Consider the following 23,177-nt stretch of genomic DNA (forward strand, 5'->3'; position numbering starts at 1 on the left):
TGTAAGTACGGAGCCCTGCTGGTCACATCCCAGATAAATAAAAATAACATGTGGCCATGCTGTATTAACGTGTGGGAACAAGATCCTAATGCGTGGCCACAACTTAGTAAGGGGTGGAAACAACATATTTAAGTTGTGGCCATTACTTAGTAAGGCGCAGGAACAAGATTAAGCTTATTAAACTGTGGTCAAGGCTTAATAATCTCATTCCACACCTTACTAAATTGTGGCCATGCTTTAGGATCTCCTTCCCACACCTTACTAAGTCGTGGGCACGCTTTAGTTGTATGTATACAGGTTGTCACCAGCAGGGCTCTGTATATAAGACATATAAGAAAAACACTAAAATAAACAAATTAATCAAATTTTTAAGAAGGTTTTTGAAAAATAATAACTTGTTTCATTTTTTACGTGTGTAGTTAAGAAAAAAGGCACATTTCTTTCTTAAGAAAGTTCAGACTGCACAGCGTTACAGTGTCCTGTCCAAATAACACGTGATCACGCTATTCCCGTCTCATCCTGCCTCGTGCGCTTTAGCGGCTCTGCTGAACACCTTCGTTACTTTATAACATAACAGAAAATATGGCCGCCACATCGGAAGGTGGCGCTGTGGCGAAAGCCGACCTGTGAAGTGTGAACACGCCGCCGAGGAAAGCTGTGTTTGAAAAATGGCTGCGGACGCGACGCAGGGAAGTTCAGAAAACAAACGCAGATTAGACGAAGAGGAGGACGGAGATGACGGGTGGGTCGGACCCCTGCCCGGTGAGGCTGTTCAGACAAAAAAGAGAAAGGGTGAGTGTCTTCATCTACAGGGGTTTCACAAGTTCAGTCGGAGTGAGCCAGCTAATAAAGCGAGAGAGCGAGGAGGGTCCAATAACTGCAGAGCCCCAGTACCGCGCTCTCAGCTCGTGATAGAGAGGCTGAAATGGATTATGTGATGATGATATGGTTATTGAGATAGTAAAGGAAAACTCTGGACTTGCCAAGCAGAAGCAGCCAAATGTTAAAGGCGCCGTTTGGGCCGTTACTGCCGTTCTGCGAGTGCCTACGGCCATGAAGTCACTGGGGCTGAGGGTGCACGTCTGCAGCTAGACTCTATTGATTATTTTAAGACCTAGTACACTAGTTGCATAGGGATTAGGGAGATTGGCTATGTGAACTAGCAGCAAATCAGTGAAGATTTAGACCTTTGCATGCTGAATGGCATAAATACAAATAATACCAAAAAAAATGTAATAGGAATAATGTAGTGCGAGTTCAATCCACCATGTACTTCTGTACTCGTGAGAGCTGAAAGTGCAGCTGCAGTTCTTGAACAGGGGCAGAGGGAGCTGAAAGTATAAAGGCTGAAGATGCGGAGCTGTGGCTCTGCAGATGGATACTGTGGGGTTCCAGCAGCAATGAGGAACAGCGTACAGAAGTCGTCCAGTGTTTGCCTAATAATAACAACATGTTTTCCGGTGTCCATATCTCCAGAAGAATTTGACCATTATGTTGGGTAATGATCTGGTGCAGGAAAAAATGGCCTACAGCAGTGCTTCTCAGCTCTGGTCCTGGAGACACCCTGCGCTGCACCTTTTATCATGGAAAGCTGAATTTTCCTCACTGTGTAGAAGTAATAGCGTTTCATGTAAGACATAAAAATTGTTAGTTTCAAAATGTACCCTTCACTCCCCTGTCCATCAATACAGTCCATGAATGGAATCTAGGGTGCAGAAACAGCCTGTTTTGAATATACAGTTTCTGTAATGTCACAAAAATCAACACACCTATGCCCACATCTGTCTGAAAAGCTGAAAAGTGTTACATACGTACACACACACACACACACACAAAAGTTGGAAAATAGTCATGTAAAGATAAGTTATGATTGTTTTTGGTCCACAAAATCACACAAATGTTGTAAGTGGAGCTCAGGGGCGACCTCATGAAGGTAATGTTAAAGGAGAATTCCACAGATTTTTAAGGTTTCTACATAATTCCATTCTGTAGATCAAGTGGTTTAATGTGAAATGGTGCATTTTAGAGAATCCAACTCAGATGTCTTAACAGAGAATAGGAACCAGGAGTCACAATGTCTAAAACAGTATAATCACTGCCACTGTGAAGAATTCTGACTTAGAGAAGGAATAACACTAAAATGTTCCAGGCAGGAGACTTCCAGGACCAGGATTAAGAACCACTGGTCTGCAGGAAGAGTGCTGGAAAACACTGATTTAAAAGCAAACTGCAATCCTAATGGTCAGTTTATTTACCTTGTAAATTCATGTCCCTGGTCATATTTAGTACATTACGTTATACCAAATAATTTAACAACAAAATAGTTTTCTTGTAATCTTCCATCAAAATCTAGGGACTTTTTCCCACCTCTAAAATGCCTTTTGATTTCTTTGGCATGCTTCAGCAGGTGGGAAAAATAGTATAGTCACCTCCTCCTTCCACCTGATACCATATTTTGCTTGTATGGAATGAAAATGAGTTATGCATTACATTTCATGTTGATCTTGAAGCCTTTTTTCCTCATTTGCAGTGCTCGAGTATGAAAGAGTCTACCTGGACAACTTACCATCTGCTGCCATGTATGAGCGAAGCTACATGCACAGGGATGTTATCACTCACATTGCGTGCACCAGGTAAGTTGTCTACAATAAGCATAATAGTGTATGTTAGGTTGCTTTGAAGAAGTTGTCAGTCATCTTTGCAAGCTGCATAATTTTGTTATGTGCATCATTACAGAAGTATAAGTCAGCTTTTAAGTTTCTGGCCTTGAATGAGTGGAATGGTAACTTAAACTATTTTATTTTTTTTATCTACAGAACAGACTTCATTATTACAGCAAGTCAGGATGGCCATGTAAAATTTTGGAAGAAGAAAGAGGATGAGGGAATAGAGTTTGTCAAGCATTTTCGTAGCCACCTGAGTAAGTTACTTTTGTTGATTCAGAAAGACCCATTCCCTTTTTTTTTATTTGTACACCTACCCCTTGCTTTAGTGTTACCTTGCCTTTTGGAACTGAGTTACAAGAGGAAGTGGTTGAAATCTTCCCCTACAACATGGGACAACCCTTCAAGAACCCAACACGTCATCAGTAGTCATTGGTGGCTTTTATGTAAACAGACATGACGAGTTTTGCCGGTAGTCAGCAGCAAATCTGAAAAAGGTTAGAAAACGAAGAAGTCTTCAACGCCTGAGAATACTGGTGGATTGGTTTGTGGTACTTAGGATATATTGCAAATAAGTTTTGTTGTAGTTAGACTCATAACTCCGTTTGGAGCGTGCCTCTGAAAAACCTCAGTTTGGAGGGCCATCTAGCCCTAACGCTTCACGTTACCCCTCTATCCCAACAACAGTCGGGACAACCCTACCCCTAGGCATGAATGCGCAAAACAGAGGGGTAGGGATAAGTCGTAGGGGCAAGGGGTGAAATGGGATTGGGCCTAACTGTTTGCTGATGTAGCTTTGTTACAAGTTGCTGTTTATTAAAGTGCTCGTTTTAAATGACACATTTTAATCCTGGTTGATATTCCTGTCTTTAGGTGTGATTGAGTGTATTTCAGTCAGTGCTGAAGGTGCACTCCTCTGCACTGTTGGTGATGATCAAGCTATGAAGGTATTCGATGTTGTCAACTTTGACATGATCAACATGATCAAACTTGGGTAAGATATCATTCTCCAGTTCTGTAACAAAGGACTAATCCAGGGGTGTCCAGAGTTCAACTCCAAGGCCAGTTTAGTTCTGTGGCTTAGTTCTTGGAATGGCTCACGAGTCAATACTTTTTGATTTGTGTATTTTTTAATTTTTTTTCCCCCCATTCATCTTATGGTTGCCACAGTACTGTAAACTACATCACACTGTGTTAACATAGTACTGAATGTACAATGTACTGAATGACATTTAGTTATGACAACAGCCACAAAAGCACGAAGTTGACAATGAAAACTGACGATTTCAGTAGAGAATAAGTTTTCATCAAGAGCCATAGCAAATGCCTGTGTCACATATGTCGAGAGACTATTGTGGCAATTAAGCAATGTAATATCAGAGGGCATTGTGAAACAAAGCATGGACAGTGGCAGTAGGCAAAAAAATGTTTTATTTTTGCCTCCAAATTGAATGAATAAAATGCATTTCAGATGCTTAAATAAACTTATTTTTGGAAATTAACAGTGGCTTATTATTCTGGGAAGCCCCTTCACTTTGAATAAGAACTGTTTTTAACAACAAAAGTAAATCTAAAGTTTCATAGTGCAAAATGGAAAAAACGACGAACCCAAGGTCTGACAAAATTCGGCCTTAAGTGTTGTTTTACATGTTTCACAAGTTTCTGCAAGGCTAAATTTGGCCTCTTACGCAGCAGCTTTTTGTTTGAATTTTCTGTTCCAGCTTAAATGGAACAGTGCCCGAATGTAACACATCCACCATTTAAGGTGGGCCAAGAATGTGTAACAAGAGGCCAAATTCAGCTTTTGAATTTCTCTCATTTTTCTCATATGTGCATCCCACACACACTTCCACAGCAGTGTGTTCACATTCAAATCTTGAGATATATCACCTTTGAGAATATGAGAGTTAAACACGCTATCTACACTTATTTGTGGTCTACTGGTATAACAGTTATGACAAGACTCATACCTGAGAAAGACCTGGTGTACTGCCCACTACTAATGGAAAGTATGATGAACATTCAAGAGGTGAAGGCAGAGAAACTAAAGCAGCGGGAAGATACCCTCATCCCGCAGCTGCAGCCTTTTGTCAGAGCCAGTTCTCTAGTTCAATAAATGTTCTACTGATTTGTGTTACACGTTTTGAATTTCATGTTTTAAATAATTTATTTGTGATAAGCTCTCAAGTGTTTTGATATGGTTCAGTATTGTTTGGGCACCCCTGGACTAGACTGACCGTTTCGACTTTCAAATATATGGTTTAACGTGAATTTTCTAAATTTATTTATTTTAAGGTTCCACCCTGGTCAGTGTGAATGGATCTATAATCCAGGTGATGCCATCTCTACCGTGGCCTGCTCTGAGAAATCCACTGGGAAAATACACGTCTACGATGGGCGTGGAAACAATCAGCCACTGCACACTTTTGATAAAATGCACTCCTCTCCACTCTGTCAGATACGCCTCAACCCCAGATATCGCGTCATTGTCTCAGCAGACAGAGCAGGCATGCTGGAGTACTGGACAGGCCTCCCGAGTGAATTTAAGTTCCCCAGACAGGTGGACTGGGAGTATAAGACAGACACAGACTTGTATGAGTTTGCGAAATGTAAAACACATCCCACCAGCCTGGCATTTTCCCATGACGGCAAGAAAATGGCCACCATGGCAGCCGATCGCAAAGTGAGGATTTTCCGCTTCCTGACGGGGAAGCTGATGAGAGTGTTCGATGAATCTCTAACAGTACGTCACTTATGCTCTTGTTTACATGTAGCCCTGCACAGTTATGGTCCTGTGCTAACAGAATACTATTTGGTCTATTCTGGGTGAGGATGCACCACAGAACTGGATTCATTAAGTGGTGATTCACTTTTGATGAAACTATTGGCAGCATACACCACACTACTAAGTGTGAAATATTTTAGGATATTAACAATTGTTATTCAGTAATAAGTTATGGATTGAAATATATTTATATATTGAACTGTTATAGACACAAAATGTAAACCAATGGTTTGTTCACAATATATGGCAACAAAAACTTGTGGTAAGGTGAAAAAAAACGTGTTATTAAAAATAAATCGTATTTCTGGTCACAGAATGACCATCAATAGCTGTTTAGTCACCACTTTAGTCATCCATCATATGAGGGATTCTGGATATCCATTTTTGTTAGAAGTTCTAATTTTCTACGCTCTACAGTTTTCTCAATTAATATGTAATCACATACAGTTACATTTCCTTAGGTACAGAGTTGTAATTATGATTTTACTTAACATGTGCCATGTTTCTTGTGCACGAACAGATGTTCACAGAACTGCAGCAGATGAGGCAGCAGCTGCCGGACATGGAGTTTGGCCGCAGGATGGCCGTGGAGAGAGAGTTGGAGAAGGTGGACGGGATTCGACTGACCAACATCATCTTTGACGAGACGGGCCACTTTGTGCTTTACGGAACCATGTTGGGCATCAAGGTCATCAATGTGGAGACAAACAGGTATCTGTTCATGTTTTGAGATAGTTATTTAGTTATTATTTAAAGCTATACAATGCATGGAGAACAATGTAGCCCAAGATTCAGGGCTTCAGTATGTGTATGGAATGGTTGGGCAGAAATAATTAATTAATCCTGTTTAATTCGATTAACAATAAGCCACATTGTAGACATGCAACAAAATTTTGTTTGGTGATTCTCAGAGACCAGCAGCAATCGAAAACAGGATAATAGAGACAATAGAAAACATTAAGGCAATAAAGGCACTTGGATGTGACATTTAAACAGTCAGTGCAAGCAGTGCAGTCTAAACAGGTATTGCACATCAAGTTGGATAGTGAAGTACTCAGTCCTCAACAGCGATAAAAACAAAACACAGTGAAGTAGTGTTCTCTGTCTGTATATAATAAACAAAGGCACTTGGTTAGGTCAGATAAACAGCGACAGTGTACAGAATAAAAAGATATTGCACTACAAGTTAGATAGTTAAACCAGTACAGTCTTCAGTTCTTAACAGTTGTGGGATGTTGGGGGTGATGGAGGCTGCTGCTCTGGGGAAGAAGCTGTTCTTCAGTCTGTTAATTCAAGTTTTGAATTAACAGACTGAAGAATTTGAAGTTTTTGGAGGCTACTGATGTTACTAGCAATCTTGTGTAGATGGCTAGCATATACTGTATCCAGGTTTGGGTGCACCGCTTGTACCAGAGATTAGTGTCTCTTATGCCATTCATCAGTTCCTTTTCGGCGCATTCCTGCTGGCCAGCACACTGCCTGTCCTGAAGGCAGCATCTCGTACCCTGAGCAGAGACCTTATATTTCTGTCCGACCATGGTTTTTGGTTTGGAAACACCTTGATGGTTTTGGTGGTTAATATCGTCTCAGTACAGACATACATGTAGGCCAAAATAGATTAGGTGTATTCCTGCAAGTCTGCCGCCTTAGTTAAGTGAAGCATGTGAAACATTGAATACATTTGTCTTCATAACTTTCGCTTGTATTTTTTTTAAAGGTTGCTGATGGGTTTTTTTGTCTGTTCCAACTTATCAAACCTCATAAAAAGACTAAATATTTGTGATGCGTCTTGTGGATCATGGCTATATCATGAAATATTGTGATGTTATATTTTTGCCATGCCCCCCCAAGGTGGAGTAAATGGGGATCAAACACTTCACAATACATTGTTTCTTTTCTTTTCAAAACATCATGTTCTCTGTCTGTGATCAGGTGTGTGCGCATCTTAGGGAAGCAAGAGAACATCCGTGTGGTGCAGTTGAGTCTCTTCCAAGGGGTTGCAAAAACCATGACGGCAGCCCCCACTATAGAGATGAAAGCCTCTGATAACCCCGCCTTACAGACCACCAATCCCGACCCCACCATCTTCTGCACAGCCTTCAAGAAAAACCGCTTCTACATGGTAAGAAGTCAAAGAAATGGCTAACAGAGTTGTTTAACAAGAAAAAGATTATGTCAGGGCATCAAACTCATGTTACTGGATGACTTTGTTAGCTTGCTAGTTTCTGTGCCTTATTTTCTTAACGGAGCCTCTTGTCCTCTTGAGTGTTCTGACATGGGCCCGCATTCACTAAGTTCAGACTGTTAATCTAGCATCCAGTTTTAAGTTTGTGCCAAATGTCTTGGCTTTGACATTCATTATTGGCTAGAAACACTGATCCAGAATCAGATGTCCTTTTAAAGCAGTGGTTCTGTTAAAAATCCAATTAACACAATAGTCAGTCAGCCAGGACGTTTGTCACATAATGACTCAACATTATGCAGGTATTTGGGTGCATGATTACATTTCTGTTTCCTGTTTCTATTTTTAAACAAATGCACAAAACTACCTTTCAAAAATCAAAATTAGTAGTTATTTATAAAAAGGGAACAACGATTGTAATCTGTAGACTCCATATGGCATGCAGGAAAAGACAACACTTGCTGCCTAAAAATGTACACGGTGAAGTTTACCTCACTTTCATAGCTCGTACTGTATTCTAAACCACATCAATTCTGTGCAGTCTTAATGAAGACCTGAATATGGTTTGAGTTGGTTGAGAGAAGTTTTGGTGATGTATTTATGGAAAAGACTTGGGTGACTGACTTTGACCCTGACAGTTTACAAAGAGGGAGCCAGAGGACACCAAGAGTGCTGAGTCTGACAGGGACATCTTCAATGAGAAGCCGTCCAAAGAGGAGGTCATGGCTGCCACACAGGCCGAAGGGCCAAAGAGGGTCTCGGACAGCGCCATCATCCACACCACTATGGGAGACGTCCATATCAAATTGTTCCCTGTCGAGTATGCATCTCAGCCATTACGCTTTATTATTTCCCCGATTGGATTACTGCTCAGTCATTATTTTAGAGCAGTGGTCTCCAGCTCTGGTCTGGGAGAGCTACTTTCCTGCAGAGCTAAATTCCAACCTGCATTTAACTTGCTGCCCCTCCCTTTACCTAACAGTAATATGTGATCGAGCCAATCAGGAACTTCTGTTTAAGTTGACTGGCTGAAGCAGGTGTGACTGATTGTGGTTGGAACTAGCCACTTCAGGAAGGTAGTTGTCTAGGACCTGGGTTGTAGAGCATTGTTTTAAAGCAATTCATTTGTTTGTAAATTAATTAATTTGCATGTAAATTTCAGGTGCCCGAAAACGGTGGAAAATTTCTGTGTCCACAGCCGGAACGGTTACTACAATGGTCACATATTCCATCGTGTCATTAAGGTATACACACTTCCGACTTAATGCAGTGTTCTCCAGCTCTGGTTTGAGAACCACAGCATGTTAACAGTTTAGTGCTTTTTCTATCCCTGATCTAGTGTAGCTAGTCACTTCATTATCGGGGCCTCTGTAGTGTTAAGGAAAAATATTGTTTGGTTGTGTGGAGCTGGAGAGCATGAGTGCTCCCAAAACACTGTACTCCTGTCACTGTTTTGTGGAACATGTGAAACTATAGCACCTACATACATCTCTGTACAGGGTTTCATGATCCAAACTGGAGACCCCACAGGGACAGGCATGGGTGGAGAGAGCATCTGGGGTGGCGAGTTTGAGGATGAATTTCATGCTACTTTGAGGCATGACCGACCATACACACTCAGCATGGCCAACGCAGGTCCGGGAACCAACGGCTCACAGTTCTTCATCACCGTGGTGCCCACTGTAAGAACCTTAATACTTTTCTCCAGCAGTGGATTAAGTACTGATGAACTATACTCAGTCTTAAAACTACATGGATATAAGTATCAATACTCCTCTAACAAATTTAATCAAACATTTTTATAAAAAAAAAGTATAGTAACTTAACAATTAGGGACACACAGATTATGACTGGTTGTGGGTTTTTTTTCTCCCTTATTCCCATTCAGATTTCTGTGTAGCTTGATTAGTTTGTAATATCCCAAGTACTGTGTGGACTAAATGAACATGACATAACCCCAGCACATTTCACATACTTGGCCAAAGTTAAATGGCATTATTTGCTTATTAAGAGGCTGAAATGGTGTTTTACATTTGTAAATGAAACATAAGCAATATCTCCAATAAATCCAAGAAATACCTCTAAAATAGTATTATATTGACATTTATTTTAAGCATTACTATTGGTCCATTTATCATGAAATGTTTACACATTGCAAAGAACAGTTTATGGTTTCAATCCATGTGTAAATAAATAATGACCTTGGAGTTATGAGGTGTTGGTATTGATCACAACAGTATGCAGGAAGCCTTTTAAGCGGTGCTGGTTTAGTGAAATCTCTAAGGGAATTAGTGGAGTAAAAATAACTTTAAAATTTAAATATGCAATATAAACACAGAAATCACTAACTTTTACATACAGTCTACATAATTTTACTTGCACGTCTCCTGTTTCTCACCTTTAGTAATGCTGTTGAATGGTATGAAGCTAAAAGTTCTTTTATTTGCGTTTTTCAACAGCCATGGCTGGACAACAAGCATACAGTATTTGGAAGGACTACCAAAGGAATGGAGGTGGTCCAGAGGATCTCCAATGTCAAGGTCAACCCCAAGACCGACAAGCCCTATGAAGACGTGAGCATCATAAACATAACTATCAAGTAGATTCCTCACCTACGCAGACTGTCGTGTCATTATTCTGTACAATAAAGAGTCTTTTTTCCAGACAGTGCTGTATTTATCAGAGATCTACAAATGTTTAAGACAAGAGAATGTCTGCTTTCTTTTTTTTAACATTTTAATAGCATAACAATTATGAATATTTTTACAAAAAGCCATCGTCAAGTTCACAACAAACAAATGTATTAAGTGTGCACTGTGCTTGTTGAGGTTTCAAACTTAAGAAGGAAATCTTTCACAAACTGTGGTCCTCTGAAGAACGAGGGAAAGGCTTCACACATGCTCTTTAACCTACAGTCAGTAAAACATTACATAGCAATGAGAAAAACATGGTTCAAACCAAAGGGTGGTTCGTCAAACCAACTAGCTCGGAGGATGTATGCGCCGAGTCACTAGCTATGTTTCCATTGACTTTGTGCACAAATTGCAAGCCATAAAATGAAAATGCTACCCAGCAGCTTGTACCCAGCAGCTTGTTCCCATCAGACTGACTTAAAAGTTGTAATTATCTTTCCTGCAAAAAAAAACTGTTGCATATATTTTGGTTGATCAATTAAATGTTGTTTGATAACCTACTGACAATTTTGTTTTATATTTTCTTAAAATGACCCCCCCCATTCGAACCGTTACATGAGCGATCATGTTTCTCTGCCATATGGAGCTGTTTGAGTGCTTTCAATTTTGAAAAACTGCAGCTTTTTCTGAGCATCTCTTTCTGTAAGAGCTGAAAAATGGCCACATTTTAAGAACTTTAATGTCCTTCTTAGTCTGGGGGAGTTATTCACAAAGCAGGATTTTCAGTTTAGGCAGATAATTTAAGCTTAAAGTCAAGCCTGTTTAATAGGAATGTCCCTCAGCTCTTTCCCTGTTAACTATGCTTGACTTCAGGCTTACATTATCTGCCTAAACTGAAAAATCCTGCTTTTGTGAAATTCCCAGCTATGTCAGAGGACAGTAAATGTATGGGTGAATGCATTAACATTATTTACTGTGAAACACTTTAGGTATCAATAAACATTTTTACACTTAAGTAGAATATTGTGTCAACATTCACAACATATATATGACCATTACCCAGTTTGTTGATGTTGGCAAAGGAAACAAGAATGTTATACCACTTTTTTGGGGTGGGGAGGAAATTTGATGGAAACATAGCAAGCGACAGTTTCAATATTACCACAGCTAAACAGACGCAGTGTGTGTGTATGTATATAGAACTGAGCTGTAAAGTAAGAATGAAGTGTTCTCAGGTCAGGTCAATAGTAGGTCTGTGTGATCTTGTTTCACAGGAAGCCATTCAAAATGAAGCAACAGACAGGTGAACTACTAAAAGCTTTTTTTTTCCTGCTCCACATAAGGGAAGGTTAATAGAAGGCATGGTATGTGTTCCCCCTGCACAGCAGTACTGCACTTCACCTAAAAACAATTCATAAATCAGAGAGATTTTAAAATATAAATAACCAGTAACAACATTTCATGTAACAGACATCTCTGCTACTCCGTACCTGGCAAATTCACACCTGCACCAATGTACCAGTTTTTTTTTAAGACCACGAAACTGCAATAAATAAATATCACTCATTTTCTCCCGAGCGGAATTCAAAAAGCAAATTATAAAAAACAAATAAAAACAGAACAAACCAGTTGGACAGAGAGAATTAAGGGGCCAATTATGTTAATGCAGAAACTCACATGGTGCTCACCGATTTGACTACTGGTGATGTTCTTGTTTCTCCAGTAGACCCTGAAGTCTACAGGCACTTCACATTTGTTAAATATCTCGTGATACTTTGTTCTGTCTTACTAACCTTAGTGTTGCCTTGGTAAATATACCTAGTAGCTTAATCTATTCTGTCCATGCCATGTTTGGCCAGGTGAAAACAGACGCTATGAGACTTTACTATTTTATCTGTTTTGAAGTCATGATGTGACTTTTATTTACTTTGCAAATTGTTCTGTTAGAAAAGGCTAACTTAGTTCCTCACAATAACCTTTGACTTTTGTAAGAAGAATAAGGACTAACTGACCTAATGCTAAAATAACTGTTGACCAGTTCAACGGTTTCTTTGAAGGAATTCTTAAACCAACTCCAGTTATGAACACATTTAGCCACAACAGCACTAAGCATCAAGACTAACAGTAGAAGACCATATGATGGAAGATCAAGATGGAGGATGAGTAAGAGAAGTGGATCCTAGTGAATGAATCTATCCAAGAGATAGTTTGGCAAAACTAACATAGCTAACAAAAATGAAAGTTTAGTTAGCATGAGACCACAAGCAAGGGTGGGCACACTGCAACTGTAAGAACTTACTTTATAGCCCCCGCCCCCTAAAAAAAAAGCTAACATTGCGGATAATGAATGAAAGCTTGCAGGTGTGTTATCGCAATGAGGTCATGCTAACTGGTCTTCATTAGCTTTCATTCAGTGCTAGCCATGCTTTGGTTGCACTATCCCTATAGCACACCATCAGGCCACGTCCAGAACCCCAGCAGCCACAAGCTGACGTGAGAGCCAGTCCAGGCCCTCATGGAGGCCCATACCACTGCGTGCATCACAGCCCTGGATGTGCCAGCTCCGGCCACAGCACAGCTTGTGTAGGCTCAGTAGCTCAGTCATCTCCTCCACTGAAACAGCTCCAGGGACGTCCTGCGAAAGGAGACATTACAGAGGTTGAAATCAAATAATACGAGCTGGAAGCAGACTTTCTGCTTTAATTTGAGGTAGTTTACATCCAAATCGGGTGAACGGTGTAGAAATTACAACCATTTTAATTTACAGTACATTCATTTACATTTACATACAATGACCGCAAATGACTTGCGACCAAGATTAAAAATGACAAGTTATTTTTGAGACGGTTAGTTTGTACAATTACTATCGAGCCCCTAAAATGAGAGGCTATGTTTGAAAATGGTTGTAATGTGAAAATCTGCAGTTTGAGCTCATATTCATTATCTAAACTCCAACATGCTGTGGTAGACATCCAAAACAATAACTTTGCCAAAGTCAAAATATTTATGGATTGTGGGTCAAAAGTATTTAAAGGGACACTACAGCCAAAATAGAAAATGTAACCACTGCTTCATCTGTTGTCACATGCCTATTTGCCTCCTACAGCAACGCCACAGTAGTCTCTAGAGGTTTAAAGACAAGGAAAACCCCTTTCTGATTATGTAACACAAAAGTGAGAGGATCCTCTCAAAAAACAAATGCTTTAGGGAAGATACTTAAAAAAGTATCTGTTAGACTATTGTTAGAATGTTTTTTTTTTTGGCTAACAAGGAACAACATCAGATAGCTAGCATGACTGCTAGGAAGCTAAATATTTGTATTTATAAGCCTCAGTGGCTACACTAACAGTCAGAATTTCTTTAGCGTCGTGGTGTACACTCCCACTGGCTGTATGAAAAATTTGCATAATGCATTCTCAGTACTGTAGTTAGGAGAACATTGATAGATCAAAAATTAAACAAAATGAATTCTGTCAAAGCGATGAGGCTAAAGGATGAAATACTGTACTAATGAACACTACATAACAATAACTATCCTTATAGAACACTGTTCATACTGGTGGCATCTCAAAGAGCTTTACAGGCAGGTGATAAAGCTTAAGAGTAATAGAAGAAACTATGAGCATTAGTTTAAATTCATATATAACATGATAAATAACATTAAATGCTGTTTTAAGACGAAATGCCTCTTTAAAGCTGGAGGTACACATGTTCTCAAACACAGCCTAAAATGCACTCATGATGGACTTTGCTGGCTGATGAGTTGAATGTCAGGCATGTTAGAGCAGAGCACACTGCTGTAAACTGTGCTGTGGGGTTAGAGTAGAAGAACCAAGATAACATCGCTGTCTAACCTGTTTATTGGCAAAGATGAGCAACAGAGCATCCCTCAGCTCTTTCTCAGTCAGCAGCTTGGCCAGCTCACTGTGGGCTTCCATCAGCCTGTCCCTGTGACAGCTGTCAATCACAAACACGACCGCTGCAGAGCAAGAGAGAAAGCAGAGGTTAAAAATGAAGAAATGCAGAAAACGCACAGCCAGAATTTTATACTTGAATGACAGCACAAACGTGAAAACACTGGCTACAATATAAAGAAATTCATAACAAATCGTTAAAGGAATAATTCAGCTAAAAATCATATTTACATATTTTTTCCCCACTTACCCTAGATGTAGGCAATCGGCTGAAACATTTTCAGGGTCCAAATTTTGCTCCCTTAATTTAGAACTAAGTCTAATATTGCTAACAAACACTCGAAATCACGTCACCCAAATAGCCCAAAAAATAATCGACAAATCTGCGCAAGCTTAATAAACCCCTGGATGCAGTTTGAGGGAGGTTTTAGGGATGTATTTTGACAGAAACAATTTGGGCTATTTGGGTGACTGCTGACTTCTAGTGTTTGTTAGCAATGTTAGCATGTAGCAAGCAAAATCTGGACTCCAAGCCTGTTTTGGCTGATTAATTGATCTGAGGTAAATGGAAATTGGGTAAATGATTTTTCAATGAACTATACCTTTGTAAATAAAACTGAAGTTATATTAGCACGAACAACAGATCACCTTGCGTGTTGAGGTAATAATGCTTCCAAAGGGGTCGGAGCTTATGCTTGCCACCCACATCCCAGATGGTGAATTTCAGATTTTTGTACTCAACAGTTTCCACATTAAAACCTAAAAAAAGAGGAAAAAAACATAAGTAAGTAAAGTAGGTAACTGGAAATAGAAATCTTTAAATCAGAACAATATATCATTTTTCTGAATCGTGTTACCTATAGTTGGTATGGGTTGCATGAACTCATCTTGCTTCAGCTTGAAGAGAATGGTTGTTTTGCCAGCACCATCCAAGCCCAACGTCACCACTCGAATTTCCATCTTGGGCCCAATATGTACACGGTTGTCCTGAAACACAATTCAGTTTCTTATAGCTGTGAAAAAAGCTTGTCAATTTTTGCCGCTGAACACCACCAGACTGTTCTCATGAAAGAAAGCCCCTTTTTTCAAACGATCTCCAGAATCTTATGACCACTTATACTGCAGTGTTTTTGGGAAGCCAGCTCTTGAATGGATGACCAATCCAGACGTTTGATGGGAACAGCTGGAGACAGTACTTACCTTGGTGAACGTGACAGGGATGCCTGCATCCAGCTGAACGTGGTCAGCCATCTCTGTGAACTGCTGCTGCTGTTTCTGCAGAGTTTCTAGTAGTCTGTTGATCTCCTGTTTCGCCAAAACAACCCTGCAATCGTCCTGTTTCAAAACCAATTGCATTCATCACTCAAAAAACTACTGCAAAATCACACACCCAAAACTTCTTGCAAAATAACTATAGTCCTTCAATCTTGTGACACTATGCCCTGTTTGCCAAAGCACTATAATTTAAAAGCACCTTAATTTATGATTCATGTTCTCTTTTATTAAGAGTTTCCACTTCCTGGTTTAATGATTTAAAAATCATTCCATGCCGTTTTGAGAACGAGAGTGTATTTGCCTCTACCTGCTGCAGTGTCTTCTCACAGTGCAGACAGGCTGTGGACACCTGCGAGAGCAGGATAGTCATGTCCTCCTGCTGCTGCCGCAGCCAGATCAGCCTCTCCCTTACATGGGCGTCCACCACACTGAGCGCCATCTCCTCCTGACGACACAGTGTCTCATGTAGGTCGGCGAAATACGCCCGCACACACGATCGGGCGTTCTCCGCTGTCCCTGGAACCTGTGAGAAATGAAGACTCATGTTTAGATCTGGCAGCACTGAAGCTACTGGCAAGTCACTTTGCAAAGTTTTTCTTTAACTGATATTTACTAATTTGAAATCTGTGAAACTGCAGAACAAGCATGTTAGAATTATGCTCTACATTTATCTGCACCCGTTTGATTTTATAAACTGAACAAAATGATTCCAACTTTTTAGTGCAGTTTTACCATGGTTTATGACTGTGTTACTATAGGTTATTGAATAAGACTTGCTTCCCAAAAACTCTCATTAATAGTTATTGAAACAAGCATTCATAGGTGAAACATTTCTTTGAGGATTAGGAAACTTTACAATTTTATTTGTTTGCCATCCTCCAGTAAAATTGCACTCCCATTAACGAGTTGTAATGTCTTCCTACATAAAATCAAACTGGTGCAGATAAACATGGAACATAATTCTAATATGCTTGTTCTGCAGTTTCATGGGTTTTACATTAGTAAAAATCAGTTAAACAGGCAAAAAGTCCAATATAAATTTGTCCAGAATGGATGAATAAATGTAATAGACAGGGCTCTAGATGATTCTAAAATAACTGAAAAGCTGTGTTGTAACCAAAAATGGCAGCTCAAATCAGATAATTTGACAAGAAATACACAATTACAATATATTTATAACATCATAACTTATTATTGTTCCTGTGACACTTTAACTAATAAAAAAAAAACATATAAAACACTTTTTGTCTTAGTATACTTAAAATAAAAGAAAAAATGTATTAAAATGACAAGTGATTTCAGTATAGTACACATTATTAACAGCCGTGGATCTAAGTATTTGTCCTTACATGTTCTGTGTGGGCCATGCCTACACCATCCTCTACAATCTGTTCACCTCCCTCAATCTGCTGCACGATGCCCACAAGCTTCCTGGAGTATTCAGAAACTTCTTCGGTGAATGTGCGGATACAGTGAGCCATGTCCAAAATAGAGGCCCGGATCTGGTTCGCCTCAGCTTCCAGAACAGCATGCTGAATATGAACACGAGGAGTTTCAATGTCACTCAATAATTCAACAATTATTAATTACAAACTGAACAAAATCAGACTGCTGTCTGAAACTCAGCTGCCATTTCAAACTGATTTACCACTTTCGACTTTCACTTGCAGAAGTGAGCAAACCTCTCCTCTGAAAGAAACACTATACAAGTCTTGTGATAATGAGGGAAAAGCACTTCTGAAATAATTGCCCTGCATTAGTACGGTTGATAGCCCTGTTAGGCCCTGCATTACCATGTTTGACTGCCCTGTTATTCAGGTGCAAAGGCAGATGTCTGGATAAGTCAAAGTATTTCAAATCACTAGATTTAAATATAAGCTCATGACTGACCATGTGAAATTTTCTTTACACTTTGAGGACATGATGTCACTGTGCCAAACAGACAGCAATTTTTGCCTTAAAACGAGTCTTATGAAAACGTGCAAATGTTTATTAAGTCACTACTTTCTAAATCAATCAAATTTATTCAAAGTTAGAGTTGGAAACAGTCATGTCCAATTCCACTCGCTAGTTAAGTCTCCCATTTTCACACAATGCTACCAAGCCACGAAGGTGAACCCAGGTGCCTCTGAGACACGTGAAGTGCCTCTGCAGCTTCACCGGACAGCTCAACACGCTTGGAGGAGAACACTAATTGCCACTTCTGCTACATCAGCTAGCAGACACCCGTGTTGGTTAGCATTGCATTGAGTGATGGGGGAGAAGGAGGAGCATCTTACCCACCCAGAGAGAGTGAGGACAGTTTTGCTGCATTCATATGTGTGTGGTAGAAGGACGACGACATGAAACAGAAAAGTCTGCAGACTGCATCAGCAAGTGGAACTGTACGTCAGGACTTCAATTTTTCTACTTTTGCCGTTGACCACAGCGGTGGAATAAACCGGATGTTGATTTTTTTTTGGAGTTATGGATGCCAAATGTCTTCCAGACTAACCCAGCATTATAACACAAAATAAAACCGTGCAGGGAGTGCCTTTCTCCACTTAACATAATCTACACTGCTAAAACTCTCCTCCGACAATCATCCATTTTCACTGTCACCACAACGACTGCATGGCTCCATGCACTGTCAGCCACTCACCACTATGAAATGCGAAATTACGTCTTTTTCAACACAAACATGTGAACACAGCATTATGCTCTCTTGGGACTCCTTGCTATGGATGGTTGTGACATTGCTGGGGAAACACTTTTCCTTAAGTCATTACCTTTGAACTATGGATGCTAAATACACTCAATTCAGAGATTGTTCATCTTAGTCATTAGTCAAAGAAGCAAGGAGAAAGTCAGCTGAGACTGAAGTGGGACTGAGCAAACCATAGTGCACTGGCAGTACCTTATGTCCTTGATGCTTGCCATATTCCTTGCAGACGCAGCACATGAGCGGGCCTGGCTGGCAGCCCTCCTCCAGGCAGACAAACTCGATGGCATGGACCTGGTGCTGGGGACACAGGGTCTTCTCGTGCGGTTTGTCAGCCAGTGGCACCCGTCGGTGCTTGGCCAGTGTGCGGGTGGAGTGTGTGAGCTGGGAACACTCCGCACATAAATGTGTGGCGCACACTGTGCAGTACATGGAGGCAGTGTGACTTTCATCCTCATCACAGCGTATGATGCACTAAGAGGAGAAAACAATGAATGTTGTCAGATATCATGATGGAATTATAAACGGATGCTTGCGGTAAAATGTACAACAATATGCACATTTGTCACATTCTCTGTTAGTATTAAAGGGGACTTTAGCTTATTTTGTAAAATTTCTGGATAATTAAATGGCTAAGATGTAAACAAAGTCATTCTGTCAGAGTGGTTTGATATGAAATATTCCATTCTAGAGAAACTTACAAGTCAGAATTGTTCACAGTGGTGGTGATAGGAACCAGATGTCTGAAGAATTTAATGCCTCGTAAAGCTACCCCATAGTAAGTATTATATGAAATGGTTATGAACACGTACATAAAATGGCTATATCTGTGTTGAAGACATTGGGATCTCTGGTTTGGATCACCACCCCTGAAAGTCAAGTCAGCAAGTCTCTCTACAAGGACCGCTTCACATCAAACTTGTTTACATATAGACCATTGCTGAAATATTTTTAAAAAATGGTGGAAATCCCCTTCAATAGGCCTAGATCTAATTCTGAAGTTTCATTTAAACATGTGCGTGCATTTCACACTAAGTAATGCTTTTTGCTTAGCACAAAACATTTGCTTAGGCAAATGTTATGCAAAGAAAAGATTTACAAGATCCAATAACACAATAGTGCTGACACATCCACAGGAATAACATCTGTCCATGACCTGTGTCTTACATCAAGTTTAGGATTATATGAGGCACTGAATGGACTTTCACATGCCCAAGCAAAACATTAGAATGTACAATGATTTAATGATTTAACCCTCTTGGCCAGAGGTGGCACTGGTATGGTGATTCTTGAGGGAGACACTCTCTTATATTCATACTGGGTAGAAGCATGTGCTGTATGTCTAATAGGAAAACTCAGGTTCCAACCTCTCCCATCTCTCGCAGTGCGTCCTCCGACATCCCTGACTGATTGGAGGCGCCGTTCTGCAGCCGTTCAAGCAGTTCTAGCAGAGCAAAGTTCTTCTTCAGGCCCCACACACCCGAGTCCCCTGAAAGTGAGAAAAGAGTTTATTTTTTACTGATGATAATGCAATGATGTTAACAGTACATACACAGCACCAAAATACAATATTTCTTAAACTGCAGCACTCAAGTCCAAAGGCTTATGACATCATGATTATATCTAGAATGTACAGACAGCGCCCGATTTGTACAGCCAAACAGTAGAAGTGACGCTTGGGTCAGTATCCTGAGTCACAGCTTAGCAAACAGCTAAAGTCAGCATCCTTTAAGATGCACTAGTTGCAATCTCATTGAGAGTGATAAACAACAGGATGTATCCCTTTTCTAATGTGACGTTCCAGCCAGCTGGTCAAGCAGCCCTGTAGTAGCCTTGAACGCTTGAGTTGTTCTTGTAAATACTGAGTGGTATTTAGCCTTTTTGCCCACCTACATTAAAAGGGAATCCCACTGATTTTTCAAAATATCTACAGAAGCTGAGATGTGAACAAATATGCAGTATTTTTTTAAAACTCCCATTTAATAACAGAAATTCCCCTTTAATAGCATCTAAGAAAAAACTGAAATTTTATCCAGGGAGCATAAGAATGACTCACTCACCCAGCTCAGTGGCCTGTCTATCAAAGGGACACCGCACAGCCCTGCCATGGAGGGGCAGGCGGGTCAAACAGTCATGGCAAACGGTGTGACCGCACAGCAGTAGCCGAGGCACCTTGTCTCCTTGCAGTGAAAAAACGTCTTCACATACTCCGCACTCCAGCACCTGAGCGGCAGCAAATATTTGTATGAAACAATGGGTTGTCACTTAGTTACAGATGAGTTTGATCACATTACTAATAGAGTGTAACAATTTCAATACAGTAACAATTGCCAATACACTTCTGTCTGTTCTGAGGGTCTCACATTTTAGTGAATGATCAACATTAGGCACCTGGGTTCATTTAATCCAAGTTTGTACTGTACACAATTAGAGAAAACCCAAAATATCAAAAAATCAAAATAAATCTTGAGGAAAGAGAGAAAAGTATAATGTAAATCAATAATCTACATCCTTGTTCTAGAAAAAGTTTGGACGCTGTGCAAAATGTAAATAAAACAGAATGCAATGATATATTTCTATATTTCATTGAAAATACTACAAAGACAACATATCAAATGTGGAAACTGAGACATTTCATTGTTTTTTGAGAAATATGTGCCCATTTTGAATTTGATGCCAGCAATATGTTTCAAAAAAGTTGGTCAGGGCAACAAAAGTGTAATGCAAAAAAAATAATTTGGTGGAAAATCTTAACTAATTAGGTTAACTGGCAACAGGTCAGTAACATGTTTGAGCATAAAAAGAGCATCCCAGAGACAGATGGAGAGGAGTTCACCACTCTGTGAAAGACTAAAAGGGCAAATAGCAACGAACTTGGGGATTTTATCATCTATGGTATATAATATCATTAAGAGATTCAGAGAGTCTGGCTGCAGACATGCATTCTCGGCCAGATGCATTCTCAGCCCCAGTGACCTCACGTGCACGTGCACTCTCTGCCACAAGGACAGTGTGGCTGCTTCTGCTTAGCGATATCATCACTTAATCCACTTTCCGTACATAACACAGCTGGAGAGCTCCATTAATGTATTACCCTGTTGAAAAAAAAAAAAATCATAGAACCCATTCTAAGTTTCTGCTGGTTCCAGGTGGAGTACTGTAGTCACTAACGGTATTCTGTGTTTTCCTGATGAGTTGATCCCACAGTGTAAAAGAATATAATGGTTAAATGCATTTGATACTTTCCTAATAGAATGTAAAGGCATCCTACACAACACTAATGGCCTCTAATGGTAATCATTAAGCCAAATCCTATTAGAAAGCAAAACCATCAGGTTTTATTCCTAAGGGTCTTTTTACAGCAGTAGCCTGTTTGCAGTTTCTGTTAACAAATGTGATATAACATCTTATTGTCGTGGTACATTTTATTTTGTAAACTCTTATTTATTTATATAATTTATTTACATTTTGCACAGTGTCCCAACTTTTTGGGTTGTATATACTTAATTTTTTTATATTTCAAGAGATGAAAGGTAGGACAGATTGCAGACTACCTATTTTACACATCTACAGCTTAATAGTTATTTACCCTTTACAGCTCATTCTGACTTCAGCCTATAAAAATAGTATCAAGTGACGACTGGAAAGATGCAGCAAAGCTACCCTTTATGTTATGCTGCAAAACAAAAAGAGACAAAGACTGTCCAGAATAAAACATATTACAGATTCTCTGATTAACCTAATGGATAGCGATCTAACGTTACCTACACTCTTAAAAACAAGGGTTCAAGGGTTCTTTAGTAAGGGGAATGGACATATATAGAGATCTATGGGAGTTGGAGCTAACATTAGCTGAGATGGTTAGAAAGATGGCACTTGGCAACAATTAGGTGAAAAAAGCGAGATACACTCTTAAAAATGGTTCTTTAAGGATTCTTTAGTAAATGCAATGATGCTACTTAGAACCATTTAGTGTTTGAACAGTTCTTTGAATTGTGAAATGGTTCTTCAGATTGTGTTCTATATGGTTCTAGATCATATATCAAGCCTTTTTGAAAACAGTTGTGTACATCAACAAAAGGGGTTCTTCTATTCTTACAAGCTTGATATCGTTTCAAAGCAGAACCTTTTATGGTGCTATATGGAACCATTATAAATAAAACCTTATACAACATATTCTCCATCAATCTGAAGAACCATTTCAACACGCAAAGAACCACGCACGAGGTTCTATATAGAATTCATGCTTTCTAAACAGGACTATTGCCTTTCTGGGCTAACTGTTGCCAAGTGATTGCCTGCCGTCTATCTAAGCACCTCCGCTAATGTTAGCTGGTATTCTGCTTGCTTGATTTGTTGCAAAATGCAAATGCAAGTTCACAGACAGAATAAAGTACCGTTGATTAAAAGTAAACAACAGTTGAAGAACTACTCATTGCATTATTTTATTAAAATGTTGGGGGGAAATGATGTTATGATTATTGGACTTAGCTTAGCTTAGCTGGCTCGCTATTCTTGATATGAAACACTGCGACGCCCCGCAGCAGCATATCTGTCTGACCGGAGGCACGAAGGCAAAAACACACCTATATGCGAAAAAACACTCCCAAAACACTCTTCTTGATTTTCCATGTACTTAAAACATCGTACCTTCACCGTATTGCCTGTAGTGCCCCTGCCATGTCGGACACAAGGCTCCATCGATGCTGCGGCTCCTTGCTTATTTACAGCGGCGGCCATCCTGGGACTCGACCATCCATCGCAAAATCGGGGTGAACGAGTGAGAGGACGAGCAAATAAGGTCACAACCTTAATTCTGGCCTACTATGACTTGCCCTTACCTAACTGCGTATTTACACTTTGCTCTTGTATTGCAATATATTTGTGTGATTTACATTGCTGATTCTGTAATTACACATATACTTAGTACAAAAATCATTTAATCCCCCTACACAAACAATAGACGCATCCATCAGCTGTTTCCATCGGTTTAATGTCACCGCTGCTCAAATATGACACTTTTG

At 39.8% G+C, this 23,177-nt stretch overlaps 2 protein-coding genes across 3 annotated transcripts; one reads left to right on the forward strand and one right to left on the reverse strand.

Annotated features, from left to right (window-relative positions):
- Nucleotides 1-668: 668 nt before the first annotated feature.
- Nucleotides 669-10,710, forward strand: ppwd1 (peptidylprolyl isomerase domain and WD repeat containing 1). The gene is made up of 11 exons (XM_036594622.1): nt 669-792; nt 2,531-2,633; nt 2,817-2,920; nt 3,537-3,657; nt 4,959-5,406; nt 5,969-6,159; nt 7,381-7,570; nt 8,269-8,450; nt 8,793-8,874; nt 9,130-9,312; nt 10,090-10,710. The coding sequence occupies exons 1-11, from the start codon at nt 669-671 to the stop codon at nt 10,231-10,233; spliced, it is 1,872 nt and encodes a 623-aa protein (XP_036450515.1). The 3' UTR covers nt 10,234-10,710.
- Nucleotides 10,711-10,765: 55 nt separating this feature from the next.
- trim23 (tripartite motif containing 23) lies at nt 10,766-22,919 on the reverse strand. 2 transcript variants are annotated; one of them, XM_036594623.1, is made up of 11 exons: nt 22,804-22,919; nt 20,214-20,376; nt 19,521-19,642; nt 18,349-18,627; nt 16,802-16,984; nt 15,760-15,975; nt 15,378-15,512; nt 15,035-15,164; nt 14,826-14,936; nt 14,118-14,242; nt 10,766-12,898 (listed from the first exon to the last, which is right to left on the reverse strand). In XM_036594623.1, exons 1-11 carry the CDS (start codon nt 22,891-22,893, stop codon nt 12,719-12,721), a joined length of 1,734 nt encoding a protein of 577 aa, XP_036450516.1. In that variant the 5' UTR covers nt 22,894-22,919; the 3' UTR covers nt 10,766-12,718. The 2 variants fall into 2 exon arrangements, with proteins under 2 accessions (XP_036450516.1, XP_036450517.1); XM_036594624.1 differs by lacking the exons at nt 19,521-19,642; nt 20,214-20,376; nt 22,804-22,919 and having other exon boundaries at nt 18,349-18,430; nt 18,502-18,611.
- Nucleotides 22,920-23,177: the final 258 nt, after the last annotated feature.

Source organism: Colossoma macropomum, unplaced genomic scaffold (assembly GCF_904425465.1).
Source record: "Colossoma macropomum unplaced genomic scaffold, Colossoma_macropomum, whole genome shotgun sequence".
Lineage (NCBI taxonomy): Eukaryota > Metazoa > Chordata > Actinopteri > Characiformes > Serrasalmidae > Colossoma > Colossoma macropomum.